This window comes from Rhynchophorus ferrugineus, unplaced genomic scaffold, assembly GCF_030347505.1.
Source record: "Rhynchophorus ferrugineus isolate W39M unplaced genomic scaffold, kcgeb_rfMv2 rfM7, whole genome shotgun sequence".
In the NCBI taxonomy this organism is placed as follows: domain Eukaryota; kingdom Metazoa; phylum Arthropoda; class Insecta; order Coleoptera; family Curculionidae; genus Rhynchophorus; species Rhynchophorus ferrugineus.
In genome coordinates this window covers 7293128-7312876 of record NW_027472586.1, presented here as the reverse complement: position 1 = coordinate 7312876, position 19749 = coordinate 7293128, and the positions used below count along the sequence as shown (strand labels likewise).

Below are 19749 nucleotides of genomic sequence, written 5' to 3'. Positions count from 1 at the left end.
AATACATTTAAAAAAGGGCTTTTTTATATTGTTTTCTATTATGATAATATTGAGTCATTTTATTGATAGCTAGGTAGTGATTTTATTTTCAAGCAACGTTTAAGTTTGTCAATTATTTCTAAAAAACTATGTCTTTTGAAGCTATCTAATAGTAATTTAACTGTATTTACATTTCATACGGTGTTTAATGACTCTTGGCCGTACTTGATACTTAAGATGGTGTTTTGTTCTTTGTAATTAGACATGTTCGAAGCTGAGAAGAAATATTAAGCAAAATAACACAAAATGAACTATAATTATGATATCCGGAGTTATGATTTATCAAGTATTCAGTCTCCATCCATATTATTTTTAATTGTATTTAAATTTCATACGGTGTTTAATGACTCTTGACCGTACTTGATACTTAAGATGGTGTTTTGTTCTTTGTAATTAGACATGTTCGAAGCTGAGAAGAAATATTGAGCAAAATAACACAAAATGAACTATAATTAAGAAATACTAGGTTTATTCGATAAGGATTCGCAAATGTTATTGTAACAAATTATTTTTCAATTCTTGGACATGAATTGGCGTCAGAGTCAAATAACCCTAGTTATTACACTACTTTGTTTCCTTTATAGTGATGTCTTTTCAGCAGAAAATCCTTTTATTAAGTGCTTGCATGTATTAAATGTTTGTATTTTAATAATTTATTAACATTATTAAAAATGTTTCGTAATATTTAATACTTTTACTATTATATATATTACAAGAAGGCGATATTGGTTTCACCATCCATCTTTTCTCCCACTTCTTCAGCATTTCGAAACCGTGCGCTAGTCGCGTCGTATCAATATAAACAAGTGGTAATCAGAAGGCGCTAGGTCTGGGGGGTACGCTAGATAGGAAAAAAACTTTCCATTCTATATGTAACAATGTGTCTAGGTTTCAGGACTCTTGCAACGTTATCATGGAAGCGGATGACTTTATGATGTTACCCGCTATTACTGATTTGCCTTGAAATAATATATCGTTTAGTTTGTTCAGTTACCACTGTAAATACCTGCAGTAAACAGATTTTTTGGTTTTATTAGCTAGTAATACACTAGAGTTTGCTGATGCCACCATAAGAATGACAAGACACTTCTGTGTCAATATGGATAGTTTTTCCGGACTAACCCACGTCTTTTTGCGCTTACAATTTCCGTGGTTGATCCACTTTTCATCACCGGCTACAATAAAAGAGTTCGAAATGGCATTTTCAGTCAATTAGTATGGTAACTTACACCTAATTAAGCATTGGAAACATTCATTCTCATTGCCCGTTTATGGCCTTTGTTATTCACATCAAAATCACCATTTTTAAATCGACGAAACCAAACCCGACAACTGTTATATGCTGGAACAATATCGCCATAAGTTTCTAAAAGTATTTGATGAACTTCAGCACCACTAGTCGTGAATATGTGTCATACAACCATAGCTTTGCCAAAAATGATTTTCGAACTTCGAAAAAAACGCCAAATACCCGTGACCTACAGTCACACCACTAATCACAGACGCAGAACATGAAGAAATGATAAACGCCAAACATAAATTAAGCGTATAATACGGTCCATGTGGAAGATAAACGAGCGGAGAACAGTGGACGGTAATTAGGGAGGAAACTCCGAGGTTTTATCGACGTTTGACGTATCCATATGTAAATAATGGACGTAATTATAATAATACGCGTTTAATAGATTGGGTCGGAGCCGAAACGGGTCGGGGCGTGATGGAGAGAAACAGAGGAGAAGAGAAAGAAACAAAAAAAAACGGACGAAATAATGATTTAAAATTATAATAATTTAGACGCCGAATAACACGGGTCGGGGAGCCCGAGGGGTGAGGGCGGGGAGGAGGACGGGGGGTTGTGGGGCGGTGTAGCCCGTCGAGGCAACGATATCGACCATAATTATTTACACATTAGCGAGATCGGCTATAATTATATCTAGCCAGTCGGACCACGCTATTAGCCTTAACTTTCGAAATGAATACCTTAATAGCGTAATCGCTCGCCCCGGTTAAAAACGCCCGCTCCCCCCCTGCCCCCTCCTAATTGGCTCTTCAGTTCCTAACAGCGCCATTAAGCGCCAGCTCCGAGGAGGCTCAAGACATGCAAAATGTTCACGAGATAATTGCCGGCGGACAGGGTCGGAACGCTCCTCCGCAATGATTCGGTCAGATTCCGCCACCAAAAACGGCTTATCCAGCTGGCGATCGACACCGAAGCATCGTTCTTATGACCACACTTTCGGAAACAAGATGCCTCGTCGGTATTTACGACGTAAACGAGGACATGTCCTGAAAGGCGTTCGAAAATCAAGACCTCGCTCAAAATCTCACTGTTTGAAAGCCCGAGGATGATGTTGAAGTCAGAAAAAGCTTCATATAATATTAATAATACGTAAAAGAAGATAAATAGTATGAAAACCATAGGTTTACGCTACTAAATGGTCGTTGTTATGAGTTACACGTTCAGGAATAAGACATTCTGACAGTATCTTGTTATAAGTGATGGTATAACCAAAAATATTCAAAGAATAAAGTGCCTTAGATATTATCACTATAAATATTGCCAGTTATCACTTTAAAGATGATCTTGAATCGTTAAAACTTAATATGATGTCTAAGAAGTCTAAGAAGCCGGAAAGATTAATTTCATAAAGAAAGAATCCATAATTTTGAAGTATTAGCTTTTGCTTTATTTCTATTCAATAAGGAAAATTCACAACATTTGACAACGTTGCGCGTTATTTATATTATTTCATAAAGTGAAGAATTAAGTTTGTTAACACTGTGAAATATAGGCTCTGGTATTGTTATATTTTCAGTAAATAAGGAAAATGAGCAAGAGTTGACAACGTTATATATTAAAAAAAGGAAACGAACCAACATAGAATTACACCAAATATAGTTTCAGTAAACATTAGGATAAAGCACGGCAACACCACGAAAAAGTTATTTTTACTTGTTACTTAAAAATTAACAATATTTGACAACACATTATACTATGCCATAAGTTTGGCAACACTGTGAAGTACAGTTACTACTATATAAGTTCTGTTATAGTTATTATTTTTACAAAATAAGGAAAATTATCGAACCTGAACAACGTTGCACCTTATAAAAAGCGCTCACCAAATATAGTTTCATAAAACATGGGACTATATCCTAAGAAGCGTTCGAAAATCAAGAAGTTATTCATCAGTTGAATCATCAAGTTGAAGTCAGAAAAAGCTTAATGTGATAATGAGAATACGTAAAGAAACATACGTATAGATACATGTTTGGAAATATGACATTGTGTCAATATCTTACCACTCTTTCCAATCATAAAAACTTAATAAAATGTAACAACAACAAAATATGTTAAGAATGATGCTTAAGAAAAGAAAATTAAGACGTAAGATTAAGTTGATAAAGAAACAATACACAATTTTCGAGTATTAAGAGCAAGAATTGATACAACATATATTAATCAAAATATTTTCGTACTTCTTCAGTTTTTCGAAACCGTGTACCAGCCAAGCTATGCATCGATCATCAACAGTGTATCTACGTGTGTACAAGACGAGTCTGTTACTGGCTTTAGCAATAATACATCATTCGATTTATCCAATTGAAGTCAAAAGACATCTGCATTAACTGTTTTAGCAGTTCATAATACATCACATCTTACTCAAGCCCAGCCAAATTTACAGCAAAGCTTTACGGCAATGAATATCCCTCTGCACTGTCGATCGGGATCATTCTCCTTGGTACTATCATAGTAGATCCACTTCTCATTACTACAGAAATTTCTTTTTTGGGTGATAAGCAACTGTTTAAAGTGATATTTTCAGTCGATTCATCTTTTAGAACATCTAGAAACATTTGATTCATAACTACTAAGCTGCCTAAAATTCCTTGGGAATTTAACTGGGTTTTCGTCCAATAAGTTTCGCAATTTATTGTAGTGAAGATGGAATATTTTCGGAAATTCTGATTTTTTTTAAATTAATGACTTTAAAGGAATATCGTGAATATGATTTTTTAAAAAACATAGTATCTCACAAAATAGTATAACAAAAATATCAAAATTAAGAATGTAAAAAGACATAGGAACTATCACAGAAATTATAGATTTAACTGTATAGATATCTAGCGTGGTTAAAATAGTTTTAAAAGTTTTTTTCAATTTTTTGTGCTTATTTGTAGATTTGTTGTGAAATATCGAAACAGTGCCTCATATGTCAGAAGAAATAGTAATCAGAAGGAGCAAAGTCTGGAGAATACGGCGGGTAGGATAGCACTTCCCCTTTTCAATGTCTCCGGGTATGATGGATGTATGTTCACCGGTTTTGCAACATGTGGTCGAATAGAAGAACAACATTGTTGCGTCTTTGTTCGTATTCCGGCAGTTTTTCGCACTGTGCTTGGCTCACACATCAACACGCTCAAACACATCAATTATAACGATCTCCATTGATAGTTTCATCGAGTGATACCTTCAAATCCACCTTTCCATTTTTTTTTATCTGACTAGAAAGTTCTTTGTCTTCGGTCTCAAAATAACCACTTTTAAGATCGTTGTCGTAAGCTTCATCCAGTATTCGTTGACCTTCATCTGTTTCTTTCCTCAAATTGAAGTATAAAGTAAAACTTCCTGCAAATGCCACTTACTCGGTACTAATTCAGACATAGTCAACGCGCTAAAAATATCTTTTATTCACACTTCGACGAAATAACACATAATGAAAAGTGAGGCTTCAACATGAATATGTTTATAAATGTACCCGCGATGCTATATAATGTACAGTAACACTATCTGTTATAAATCCTTTAAAATTAATTTAAATCATCAGAAATCTTCAACAATAGGTGTACAAGAAAACTAGAAGCTCTACATACCAAAAAGAAGCTTGTTCAGCAAGATTTTAACGAGAAACCCAAACTGTTCCTGTTTCAACGTTCCTACCTTATTCGCATTTTCGACAAAACATTCAGATTGGCGTCTTAGCGACCTTGACTGCCCGCGACTACCTGAAGGATTCCGTAATAGACACGTTGGCAGTCTCCTCTGGCCTTTTTGTCGGACCATCCGCTGTCTCTCCCGTACCCTGGCGGACTCCGCACTGATCTACGTCCAGGATATTTCGTAAAAACGCTAAATTATAACTAATAAAAATATTTTCGAGTCCCGACGGCACCTTTCGGGTGATTTGTTACCCGTTTCGGATGATATAAGGCATCGTTCGAATGACAGGACGGTAATTAATTATCGGGAAGACGTAGGAGAATCTCAACGATGCCATCCAGTCGTAGGAATGAGACCCGAGTTTGTTTCTGTTGTTGCCGTCACTCCTTTAACAAACTAATGTGTCTATCGATGCCAATATTTGATTAAAACATCTGTAAAATTTATAAAATAATAATTATTTACAATATTCAAGGAAAAAACAATCCATGAGTGTACATCCCGTACATACATCCCTGAATAAATTTTATCTCTAAAATCATAATTTTTTAATTATTTACAGTTTATGACTCAGATACTTTTAAATCTTGAGTCATGGAAATGAAACTTTAATTTGTATCACTAATAAATAATCAGTGTTTATCTTTCATCGTATAGTGCGCATACATTCATGTTAATATCTTTAATATACTAACTTTTTATTATTTGTTACCACTGCTGTAGTTTGCATCTGAAAGATAATTTTAAATGTAACAAATTTCAAGTCATTTAATAGCATGTTCTATTATAGATCTTTCATCTAAATATTATCTTTATCGTTTTGTTTTAGTTATATTTTATCTTCACTATCAAAATATTCAATATCAATATAATTTTTACATTATGTCTAATAAACCATTAGAGAATATGAGTGCTTTTTTCGGAAAACGATAAATCTAATCATTACACTTCATTCAGTATCACTAATTCAATTTTTATCTTTATCTTGTTCAGTTTTTCTTCAGCTGTTAATTTTATCGTTATTATTTTTATTGTTGCATATTTATTTAATCGTATTCTGCATCTCTCATTTGAATATTCTCCTTATCTTTTGGTTTTAGTTAGCTTTTATCTTTCATTAAGTAGATTATCTTTAGAAATGTTCAGGTTCAAAGTAATTTTTACATCTTCATGTCTTATAATATATTAGAAGATACAAGAGCTTAGTTTTTGCTTGGTAGTAATGTTATAATTTCCTTGGTAATAATGTAATATTATCTCTAACTTGCGTAACTTATCTTTAACCATCAATTTTATGGTTATTTTTTTGTTGAATATTTATCTAGTTTTATTGTATATCTCCCATCTAAATATTAACTTTATCTTTCTGCTCTAATTAGTTTTATCTTTAATTAGTTCGATTATCTCTAATAATAATCCGGTTAAATGTAACTTTTACAATTTTACGTCTTATAATCCATTAGAAGATTCTGTTGGTATTAAATGATTTAGGAAAAATGATTGATTTGCCACTGAATCTATTTGTACACTTTTATCTTTAACTTACGTAATTTATCTTTAACCATCAAATTTATCGATATAATTTTTCTCGTTGCTTATTTATTTAATTATGTCTTTAATTAAATCAATTATCTTTAGAAATATTCAAATTCAGTGTAATATTTACATTTTTCTATGTATTATAATCAATCACAATTTTATGAAGAAAATGTATTTTTAATGTTTCTATTAAACGAAACCTTTCATCTTTATTAATGAACATTAATTTATAATCTACGTTGTCTCAAATCCTATAAATTTTTTTTAGATAAAGATATATATTATATTATATATATATATATATATATATATATATATATATATATATATATATATTGGCTTGTTGAATCTACCTTGTTATTGTGATTAAATAATGTTGAAATATTGAAATATTTAGTAAATAGTATATATTTTGTTATATAATAAAGATAATATCTTTCTTGATTTAGTCGTTATCTTTATCTAAACCTCATGACTTGCATTATTCTATATTTAACATAGGAAAATATCAGTGCATCATTTGTCGTGATATATCGTTCAATTTTTTGATATATCTTTTATAATATATGCATATATATATATATATATATATATATATATATATATATATATATATATATATATATAACAAGTAATATGAAAATTTATCTCTAATCTTACGCCCGTTATGTAAATATAAATCGGTTAGTCGTTGTATTTTATAATTAACAAGTTGTTAATTATTCCCCGTGTATCTTTATCTCAAACTGCCACGTAAATAGCGTGTCCAATCCCCTTAACTAGCCCAACAGCGATTAGATTATTAGTTGACCATCTAGACTTATATAATACGGGCGGTAATAACATTTTAAGAGATAAATTAACGATATTATCAACCGCCGTTGAATTTTATGCTAATAACAGCGTTCCTAACCCGATAATTAAGATGTCCCCGACTATATTAATCGTCCTGAGGAATATTTGAATAAATTCTCGTCGTATAATGGCTCCAGATGCGGACACAAAAGACGGCGAGACGTCACTACCGTTGCGTCCGACGAAATTTATCCGGTATTTTACGGGTTTTTAATCGTCCGGTTTACATAAAATAAGATAATAAATGCGTTTTAATATTCTAATTTTGTTTTCGCGTCCAAAACCGACCGAATATCGTACCGTTCCTTGCTCCGTGACGGTAACTAATACGATGCTATTTAATACAATCAAGGTAATTTGTAAGATAATAGTTACGGTGGGTTATATTACTGAACGAGTTGTTTCATTCTAAACGGAGGTGATATTTTAGAAAGACATTAGAGCGCTTTTTTATTGTATAATACATTATGAGGATATTTATCACTCGTTGTATTGACAGAGGTAATCGAACGATTCTAGTTCTCTTGAGTAATTAATCATTTGTTAAAATTCTATTTGTATCTATGGCATTCTTTATATTTGATTTATGACTATATTTCCACACATCATATATATATATATATATATATATTATTCTATTCATATAAAGTACTATTCATTTGTAGTACGATTTGTCCAAGATAGGCCCCTTTTTTTCTTTTTCTTCCGAGCGACCATTCTTTTGAGATCTGAGAACAGGAAAAATCACTAGGGATCAGATCTGGAGAATACAGTGGATAGGACAGCAGCACACGGTATGTGACACGGTGCATTGTCTTGGTAAAGCAGCACTTTCTTTTCCTTCAAATGCGGCCGTTTCTCCGCGATTTAGTCCTTCAAACGGCCCAATAAGGCTCTGTAATATTCGCTGTTGATGGTTCTTCCTTTTTTTATGTTAGTCAATGAAAATTGTTCCATACGCATCCCGCCATAAACTTGCCAGCCGACTGTTGCGTTTTCCCACGTTTTGGAGCGGGTTCATCGTGTGTAGTCCACTCGAATGACTGTCGATTGGACTTCGGAGTGAAATTATGGAGTCGTGTTTCATCCGTTGTCAGAAATCGACGCAAAAACTCGGCCTTATTACGCTTTATCGTCTTCAAGCACTGCTCCGAATCATCAACTCGTCGTTATTTTTGGTTAAAAGTGAGCTCGCGCGGCGCCCACTTTGCACAAAGCTTTCTCATACCCAAATATTCATGAATGATATGATGTACACCTTCAGTTGATATTTTTAGAGTGTCTGCTGTTTCATCCAGTTTCAATGTATGGTCATTCATAATCATTTTGTGGATTTTTTAAATGTTTTCGTGGGTAACAACCTCTTTTGGGTGTCCACTGCTCTCACCGACTCCTGTGCTCATTTCACCACTTCTAAACTAATACCAATTCTTGATGGTTATTTTTTCTGGGGTACTGTCTGGAAACTTTTGCTTTAACTTTATATTTGCTTTCACAAAGCAATATTTTATCAACACGCGGAATTGCTTTTTATCCATTTTTTTCACAATAACAAAAGTTGCTTCACTCAAAATGCTATAATTCACAAACTTATGATCCGACAGCTGCCAAATTTATGCACGCATCTTTTGAGGGTTAGCGCTAACTGAAAAATGGATTTAATTCTAGTAGTGCCATCTATGTGTCAGGCCGAGGACTTTACAATTGACCTGTTATATATGTTATCAATAAACTCTAAGATATCTTTAATCAATTTTTCCTAACCTAATTTCCTAGTTTCAAATTGCGAGTTTACTAATTTGTCATATCACTTATCTTCATTCCATTCCAATAAAATCGACGGCATACGGCAAGTTTTATCTTATCTTTAAACAGAAAATACATCTTTATCCTAATAAAGGTTATTATCTAAGAAAAAGTCGAACAATATATATTAATTTAGCAAACATGACAATTATCTTTATCTTTAATGGTGAGTCTTTAATGAACAAATTTGAAATAAATTATCGAGCTTAACCTATGGATTATAGAAATTAAGATATATTTTTATCTTGTCCAATTTATCTTTAACAGTCGGTTTGAATATTTTAATCAGTAAAATCGAGGAATACTTTTCTTAATTCAATTTTATTAATGAATTTGTCAATGCTTATCTTTATCTTCCCCAGACTTTATCTTTAAACGTCAATATTTTTATGATCTTTTTGTGTTATATTGGTAATCGAGATGTTGCTTCTTTTTCTTCATTCAATAATATTAATTTTCCTATATACATTAGAAAATATCAGACCATTTTTAATTGACTTAATTTAATTTCCAACTTTTACCTTTATCTTAAGTATAATAATTAATATTCAACCATATCATATTGCATATTTATAATCTAAGAGTAAGATAATCAAGAACATGCATATACTTTTACAAAATATCATTGTCCGGTTTCACGTTAGTTTACTTTCGGTATGGGTCAGTGTCGAAAATTAATATTTATCTTTATATTGTCTAAAATATCTTAGATCGTCGTTTGAAACAGTATTCTATTGAAAAATATAGCTTCGAACTTATCGCTAATATTAATATTGTTTTTATCTTCATTTAGTTCTTTTGTACTATTATCAATCTTGTTAAAAGTATCAATTCTTGTTAATCTGTACTGTTCTTGTCTTTAATCATCAATTCTAACTATAATAATTAATCGCCTTATAACTTATATAACTACCTTATAACGCATAATCTTATATGTTTCATTGACTAAATTTAATTGCCAATTTTTATTTTTATCTTGTCTTATTTATCTTTAATCATCAATCTTAACCATACCAATTAATCTTTAACCATCTTATGATACATAATCTTATATGTTCCATCGAGTTCATTTAATTGCCAATTATTATCTTTATCTTGTCTAATTTATCTTTAATAACAAATTTTAACCATAATAGTTAATCTTTAACCAACTTATAACACATATTTATAATATAATAGTAAGATAATTAAGAATATGCAAATACTGTTACAAAATATCATTGTCCGGTTTCATTTTAGTTTACTTTTGTTACGAACAGTGTGAAGGATCAATATTTATCTCTATATTGTCTAATATATCTTAGATCGTCGTTTGATACATGGTAATCAATTGAAAAATATAGTTGCGAATTAATCGGTAATATCAACATTGTTTTTTATCTTTATTTAATTATTTTCTACAAGTATCAATTCTTGTTAATCTTTAATGTTTCTTTCAGCGAAATAAACTTGAGAAATGTTCTTGTCTTCAATCATCAATTCTAACTATAATAATGAATCGCCTTATAACTTATATAACCATCCTATAACGCATAATCTTATGTGTTCCATTGACCAAATTTAAATGGCAATTTTATCTTTATCTTGTCTTATTTATCTTTCATCATCAATCTTAACCATATCAATTAATCTTTAACCATCTTATAAAACATAATCTTATATATTCTACCGATTTCATTTAATTGCTTATTATTATCTTTATCTTGACTAATTTATCTTTAATAATAAATTTTAACCATAATAGTTAATCTTTAACCAACTTATAACATATATTTATAATATAATAGTAAGATAATGAAGAATATGCAAATAATGTTTCAAAAATCATTGTCCGGTTTCATTTTAGTTTACTTTTCTAACGAACTGTATGAAGGATCAATATTTATCTTTATATTGTTTAATTTATCTTTATTTGTCGTTTGAAACGCAGAATTCTATTGAAAGGTATAGCTTCGAACTAATGGATAATATTTGTATTTTTAACAAAACTCAGAATTTTCTGGCAAGTATCAGTGCTGGTATAGATATTGGAATGTATACATGTATCTTTATCTTTTCTCGAAATAACGCATCGACCATTTGGTTAGTTTCATCTTTAAAGAGAGATTTTCGGCTAGTAAAAGTGGATAAATGTTGGTTTTGCGGTACTTACCTCCCGGAAAACGATGCGGGAATATCCGTCCGTGCCTGGACAGCAGCCACGGATACAGGGGGTAACTATCCCGCGGGGGAGTGGGCGTGGCGAGGGGGGACGGTTGTCCCGGGAAGCCGTGCTGGCCGGAGCTGAGGGCGGCCGCCAGGGCGGCTCCCTGAAAATGGGCGGCGAGCGCGAACGGGTGCTGGCCGCCGTGGTTGTGCATCAGCTCCGGCTGCAGGAAGCCGTTCTTGCCGACCAGATTGGGGTCGTACGTGGGACTGGGCCGGATCAGCGTGTGGGCAGGTATGCCGGGCACCATGATGGGCGGTTTGGGGGAGCCGACGGGCGAGTACGGCTTGGGGCTGACGTTGACCTTGGGCTCGACGTCGCTGGACGGCGACAGAGGCGCCGAACTCTCGGAGAAGTGTACGGGCGACGGGGGCTGCGGACTGGCGCTGGTCGTCTGGCCGCCCACGATCGAGTCGATGGAGAAGCCGATCTTGGGCTTGGAGGGCACCGCGATCACCGGCGTCGGGGCCAGAGGCATCATGTTTGGGTTCGGGGCACCGGGTCTCGAGCTACTTCATCGGCCGCGGCGCGAACACGTCATCATCTGCTTCGTCGGACGTTCGTCGATCGGATCGATCACAGATTCACTGCCACCCCCAAAAACACACACCTCGGTCTCTATTCCATCCCGACGTGTCTCTCCCTTTGTTTTGTTGCTGCTCTTCCTGTCAGTGACCAGACATCAAAAAAAATCACATGGAACTACGCGCGCTGCTACCCGCGACACTACTCAACTGTTAATAAGCCCCTGCCGCCGGTACGGAGCCCGTGATGCTCTTCGGAGGGGCAAGGGGGCGTTTCCGGCGGCGCGCATAGGACAGCGCGGGACACGCCCGCCGCGCGGTGATTGGCCGGCGTCGCGCGGCGATATGGCCACGCGACCACGCCCCATCTTTTCGCCTCTCCGCGGTGCCGGCCCTGAAAAAACCAGTTTAGCCCCGTAAACGCTCAGATATTACACTTAGGACGCGCGATAAATTTAAAACAAACAGGTTGTAGACAATTTGGCGCGGCCGTTTCGCTTTTTGTCCGCAATTAGCGTTTCTCCGCCCCCCGAGCGTGTGCGTGCGCCGCACGGCAATTGGTTGGATTGAACGAGCGTCGGGGTGGTGGGGTTCACGGAGTTTTATCGCCGCGCGGTAGAGGAGCGCGCGCGGGCTCATTGATAATTTAATTCGATTTTAACGCCGGCGTGGACATTTCCTCCTTTTATAACCGATATTTTATGGCCATTAGGCGACTGCAAAAAGGTGCGATTCTGGTACCGTTTCCTGCTCGTTCAATTGTTTCCTAGACTTCCTCGTTAGCCTGGGAATCGAGAGGGTGGAATTAGACGACGGTTTTTTCCAAAAACGGATAATCTAAAGTAATTCAGTTAATAACGATTACGATATAACACGTCAATTGAAAAGTCCCCGGCCTACCATAGTAAAACACATTTTTTTAGGCAAAATTAGTTTTTTTTATTCAACATAATTCCCTTCAAGGGTGCTACACTGATTATAGCGACCCTCCAACTTTTCGATACCATTTTCGTAGTACGATTGGTCCTTTGGTTCAAAATAAGCCTCAGTTTCCGCGATCACCTCTTCAGTCGACGAAAATTTCTTCCCAGCGAGCATTCTTTTGAGATCTGAGAACAGGAATTATTTATGAGATATGAGAACAGGGAACGGTGGATGAGGAAGCAATTCGAAGCCCAATTCATGGATTTTTTGCCATCGTTTTCATTGACTTGTGACACGGTGCATTGTCTTGGTGAAGCAGCACTTTCTTTTTCTTCAAATGCGGCCGTTTTTCGGCGATTTGGCCCTTCATACGGGTCAATAACGTTATGTAATAGTCGCTGTTGATGGTCTTTCCTTTTTCAAGGTAGTCAATGAAAATTATTCCATGCGCATCCCAAAATACAGACGCATAAACTTGCCAGCTGACTGTTGCGTTTTCCCACGTTTTGGAGCGGGTTCATCATGTGCAGTCTACTCGGATCACTGTCGATTGAACTTCAGAGTGAAATGATGGATCCATGTTTCATCCATTGTCACATATCGACGCAAAAACTCGGGTTTATTACGCTTGATCAACTTTCAGCACTTCTCCGATTCATCAACTCGTCGTTGTTTTTGGTCAAAAGTGAGCTCGCGCGGCACCCTCTTTGCACAGAGCTTTCTCATACCCAAATATTCGTGAATAATATGATGTACACGTTCAGTTAATATCTTTAGAGTATCTGCTATTTCATTCAATTTCAATTTACGGTCATTCAAAAGCATTTTGTGGATTTTTTTAATGTTATCGTCGGTAACAACCTCTTTTGGGCGTCCACTGCGTTCAACGTCTTCGGTGCTCATGTCACCACGTCTGAACTTAGCATACCAATCCTTGATATACTTCAACTGTATTTTTTCCTTTCAAAAAGCAATATTTTATCAACACGCAAAATTCCTTTTTATCATTTTTTTTTCACAATAACAAAAGTTGCCTCAGACAATATGCTATCATTCACAAACTAATGATCCGACAGCTGCCAAATTTATACACGCATCTTTTGAGGGTTAGGACTAACTAAATATAACTAATAAAGATTTAATTCTAGTAGCGCTATCTATATGTCAAGCCGGGGACTTTTCAATTGACCTGTTATATTCACCATAATTATAGCTGTTTAATTTTTAATTTATGCCATAGTTTCTTACGCCACAATATGCTTTTCAATACATTATGTAAATATACAAAATTACAACAAATAGCAATGTCCATTTTTATAAGATTTATTTGAATATGTCCAGAAAGTTTCGAATATACTACGTACAATTTCTGCTTCCTGCTTGTTCAGTTGCAACCTAAAGCCTGCTTGGTTTGCGCAGTAGTAAGGCGACAGGTCGGCCCTCCAACTGTTGCGATAGCCGCGGGTTCGAATCCTGCTAGGACATGGTCGTAAATATGTGTTTGTAATTGCTTAATATTTGTGATTGTCCTTAGGCAAGAGTGCAAAATCTGACAAGGAAAATGATCCCAGTCATGACAGTAGTAACCAGGCTGGGTAAGTTCAAGTTGTTCACTCGCCAGTCGGTGGGCTTAACGCCGAGGATTGTGGTTCAGAGCACACGTTAAATTATACGTCCAGTCTAGATAAAGCCTCTTTGGTAAAAAGGAGACTTTAAATTATTTTTAAAAAAATGCTTCCTAAACTTCCTCATTAGCTTGGGCATTGGGAGAGTGGAATTAGACCACGACGTTTTTTCCAATCCAAACTCATTCCATTCCTAACACTTTCGATATATATTCACGCTAACTAGAGCTTTTGAATTTATAATTTATGCAATATTTGTTAGATCGAAAGGTGGTGTTCAATATATTTTGTAAATATATAACTAATAACACAATAAATAATTTGTTACATTTACAAATGTCTAGTTTCGAATATCCATGATACATATATATTATATTACTTACCAAACCAAGCAAATCCACGTTACAAGGTGTTATTGTATAAATTTATACTCAAGCGTATTTGACCATATAAAATCCAGCTATGGGGAACCGCTAGCAAGTCTAATATATCCATCATACAACGGCTCCAAAGTAAAATTTTGCTTGCCATCGTCGATGCTCCGTACTAAGTACTCTAAAACCAATGACGAGTGTAATTCAACGTGTTTGTGTTAAGTACTTCTGAAGAGTGTCAGTGCATCCCAATGTACTCGCTAATCAGCTAAACATGCGAAGTGACAGTAAAGTGCGTAGACTAAAACGTTTAACACCACCTGATCTGATTATTGGACATATATAGACTTTAGAACAAGCTTTAAAATAAGACTAATCAATTAAAATAGTATTTTATGCAGGAGATCACTTAATGGAGCGATTTTCTACATGCCATGTATTTATAATATTAACATAACAAATACATATTGCCCTTTGGGCAGATTATGGAACTACTAAGAGTAATAATAATAAAAAAAATATGTTATGTCTGATTTCTTACCAGCTAATCTAAAATTATTCCATTCCTAATAATTTGGATATATATTTGCTAATTATATAAAGACTCTATATAATATGTTCATTGTGTAGTGAAACACATTTCAAGAAATTTTTAACAAAATGAAGTATACAAATTAAAATTTCTTGTACAAATGTACAGAGAGTTTCGAATATCCATGCTGTATGTATATCCTTTTATTCAGAAACACATGGCATACATATTACAACTAGTTATTCACTATCTAGTAGTTTTTGCTTAATATTGTTCTTAAAATTCAGATCCAAGATTTTAGACCCAAAATCAATTAGCTTAACTATGCTCGTTCAAAGGATGTTTGTCTCTTAAACCTTCGGGAAAATCCAATCCACAATTTTATTTATTATGTTATACAATCTTACTTATTTAAAAGAGTAAAATATTATACCCTGTGTGAATTTCAATGATTTTTTTATATTAAGTTACCCTATGTGTTTCATTGAAAAGAAAAATATTAACTATTCGGACATATAACTAGAATAATAATATGCTCTTAAACTTTTTCAGAATAAAAGTAGTAAGCAGGCATATTCAAAAATAGAAATTTACTACTTTCCTGCATATTTTTGTATAAACATCATTTAGCATTTGCCAAAACTCGTAAAAAATAAAAATATTAAAACGTATTGTTCTAAAAATGATCAATCGTTGATAAACGCAGATGCAGTATGCTATAATAGATATATATTAATAATTAAATTGTCTCTGATTCCTTGGTTTTCGTACATATTTAATTTCTGAAAAATTAAAATCACAAGCCCGAATTTTGCATCAATTATAAATCCATATGCTGAATTATTATATAAACACAAAGACGATTTTGGTGATTTAAGAGTAATTTCAAATATACAAATAAAGGGAATAAAATTAAAAATAAAGGTAATAATACATGCTTTATTTATTGTAGTAGCATATGAGAGATATTGCAATATGTAGGAAATAAAATTAATTAATTATTTGTCATATAAAATTGATAATTCTATTCGTCTTTATGTTAAAATATAGGTAAATTGACATACCATGGAAGATTATCGGTTATTATACAAGCGGAAATGTGACAAAATGATTTTGTTGCATGACAACACTCGGTCATGTGGTGTGCCTGTCCGTCGTATTTACAGGATATTATTTCTTCCTATCATGAAGTTACTAATGCAACTAGTACTACGGTCTAGTTACCATTTTTTAAAGAATTATTTTAAACACTCAATATTTCACAATTACATTTGGATAATTACAAGTTTAATTCTCTCTGACTCTATTACTGTGTTATTTGCTGTCCGTGTCATATATCATAATATAGTATTTAAAAAACACTACATCACTACATAGTATAAAACAAAGTCGCCTTTTCTGTCCCTATATCCCTATGTGCGCTTAAATCTTTAAAACTACGCAACGGATTTTGATGCGGTTTTTTTCAATCGATAGAGTGATTCAAGAGGAAGGCTTATATGTATAATACATGCATAATATACTAAGGCAACATTGCTAATTTTAGAGGTTTCTAACGTGATGTCGTAAATTAACCTATTTTTTTAGGCTTATTTAGCAATTAGCAAAAACGCTGCCTAACCCTACGAGTTAGATCAAATTAATGTACTACAGTATTGTACACCATAAAAAGGTCTACAAAAAAGTTCGCGATGGTATATGTTTATCTTTTAGGGATAACCCACATTAACCATTTTTATTGTTTACTTTTTACGTGAGAAAATGGCTTATTTACGAATCTATTTTAAGCAATACGGCATTAATCCTTATCGAATTAAGTACCTTAAATACAGTGTGCAATTAATATAGATCAATATGGTTCCTTACAGCATGTAAATTAAACAAATATTTTCGGAGATATTACAAATTTAAAATTTGCGTTTAAAAATGTGTAATGTAATAAAAATTGTATGAATTTAGATATTCCAAAGATAGCAGGAAATCTTCATAGTAAGTATAGGGGAAGAGGAATTGTTTTACTCCAAATTTAATGCGTGCAGGCCAAGGGCAGTAATGAATGAACCAAAAATACTGGATCGATTTTAATCATGTTTTCATTGAGTGACATAGGCATATATATTTTATGCCCGTGCAAAGTCGGAGCGGGCCGCTATGTTTTTATATACAACGTTCATATTTTTTCTGTAGTGTATTTAATTTAGTATCAGCATTGCACCCGTGCGAAGCCGGGGCGGGTCGCTAGTTTGATATAATCAGAACAGTCTCTATTATCCTGAAGTCTCTATAAAACCTATGGCTCACACCCGTACCTTCAATCCTGCTTCCCATACCTCCTGCCATTCGGCCTCCAACTCTGTAATAACTAGTAGAACTCTAGTCGAGATGTCTGTATACCCACATCTTGTAATTAATTCTAATTGTCGTATTTTTTATTGATATATTCTGTTGTTTAATGATTTTGCATGTTTTGTATTGCATGACATATTCATAACAGGGATTTTCAACAAGGACGAGTCGATCTTCAAATGGGGCGAAAAAAGCTGTGTTTCAGTTGACGAAATTCTTTCTCTTTTTATTTAATAAGCTGTTTTACGATGTGAAGCTTCAGTTCTCACGGTGACATGGATGCGAGTCGTAAAATGTTCCCTTATTCGGCCATATAAATTCAGTTTAATTTGAACGATGGTCTGTATGTTGTTGCAACTTCACTAAATTCCTCAAAAATAAAGCTAATGAGGTCAAAACGCACAATTGCAATAGCCAATACCACATTAAGCCATCTAATAACTGATAAACGACATATTTTGTACTCTGATAATGTAAATTTTTATTAAAACTCATCAAGAAATCCCAAAACTTATTTCTAAATGTCACATTAGATATTCTTAGTACAATCTTAGTTTACAAATTAATTTATTGTCATTGTTCTACTGTTTCCCAATATAGTTATATCAGACTAATAAAACGAAAGATAGCTTGGTTCGCTTCATTCTTCTAATTTATTGAGCATTTTCCAGTCTGTTTTTAACTAGAATAAAATGAGAAGGAAAATATTGTCTGATTCTAAAGCGAACTTACTCATTGCGACAGGCAATACCTTAAACATCTTGATGATATATGTACAAAAAAACTTTGAATAGACTATGGCGAATTAGAATCAAACTCAGAAAACTGAACTGGTTAGTCGAAAAATACTTCCAGTTTGATCTAGGATCTAAAAGGACTGATGTATCAATTAACAGACTAGATAACTGTAATAAAGAATAAAAAAATATTGGCTTATAATAATAACATGCCATAGAGAGATTATTAAAAATACATACAATTTTAAAGGAAAAGTGAAATTACTAAGATTTTACTAAAATTAAAAATAGAAACTTTTAAAATTCGCGTTAAAGTTGAACACCAATCAGAAACTCTAAGAAACATTGGCCTCAGTTATCGTTTCCTAATAATCACATCAAACCACCTAATAACTATATTGGTGTTAAAGAATCATCATTTTATATATATCTGTACTTGTCATTTTTCTGGTGTGTAAATAACATATTTTGGTACTCTGATAATGTCAATTTTTATTAAAACTTATCAAGAAATCCCAAACTTATTTCCAGATGTCATAATTATAATATTCAACATTTTTTATTACATTTTACATTAAATACTTTTAGTACAATCTTAGTTTACATATTAATTTATTGTCATTGTTCTATTGTACTTGCGTCAATACACAAGGAAGTAAAAATTATAACAATTTAAAATTATATTAGTCTAATAAAGCTAAAGTTAGCTTGGTTCGGGTCATTCCTCTGATTTTTTGAACATTTTCCAGTATCTATATGGCTTCTACGTTGCTATAGTTTAGTAACATTTTTAATGTCAATCCATTTCATCATACAGTTCTTCGTTGGATATCTAGCGATGAATAATACTAATTAATCGAACAACTTCGTGTAGCTTTAATTTAATTATAAACCAATCTCTTTGATCTTTGTCCAAGTATTTTTTTTTAATTTGACTCTGATCTGCCACATTTTTTTTCTAACTTTATGTTCAAGCTCCAATAATAGCGTGTTGTTAAAGATATTACTACAGTTTTCTTCTGTAAATTAATATCACTAACTTACCATGCGAAATTTGTCATCTGTGAGAATCCCTTCTGACCAGTCACTAAATGTAATTTTGTTAATTTTTATTTTGACTGCTTCACAATTTTTTAATGTTAATTATAACGATTTAAGTTTTGTTATTAATAAAAAATAATCAGGTTTTAAATAAAACAAAGTGATTTTGATGGATGAATTTGATAGATAAGTGCTTTTTTAAAATCTCCTTTCTGTAGCTCTGTTTCAGTTGATCATAAACAACCCGAATTTAGATATC

At 33.6% G+C, this 19749-nt stretch overlaps 1 protein-coding gene across 1 annotated transcript in view; it reads right to left on the bottom strand.

The window, feature by feature from the left end:
- Nucleotides 1-12014, bottom strand: part of Ems (empty spiracles) — a 44099-nt gene extending 32085 nt beyond the window's left edge. The window contains exon 1 of the mRNA XM_076409119.1: nt 11334-12014. Within this exon, the coding sequence (XP_076265234.1) occupies nt 11334-11868 (535 nt within the window). The 5' untranslated portion in view covers nt 11869-12014. The remainder of the gene's footprint in view (nt 1-11333) is intronic.
- Between the last annotated feature and the right edge of the window lie 7735 nt (nt 12015-19749).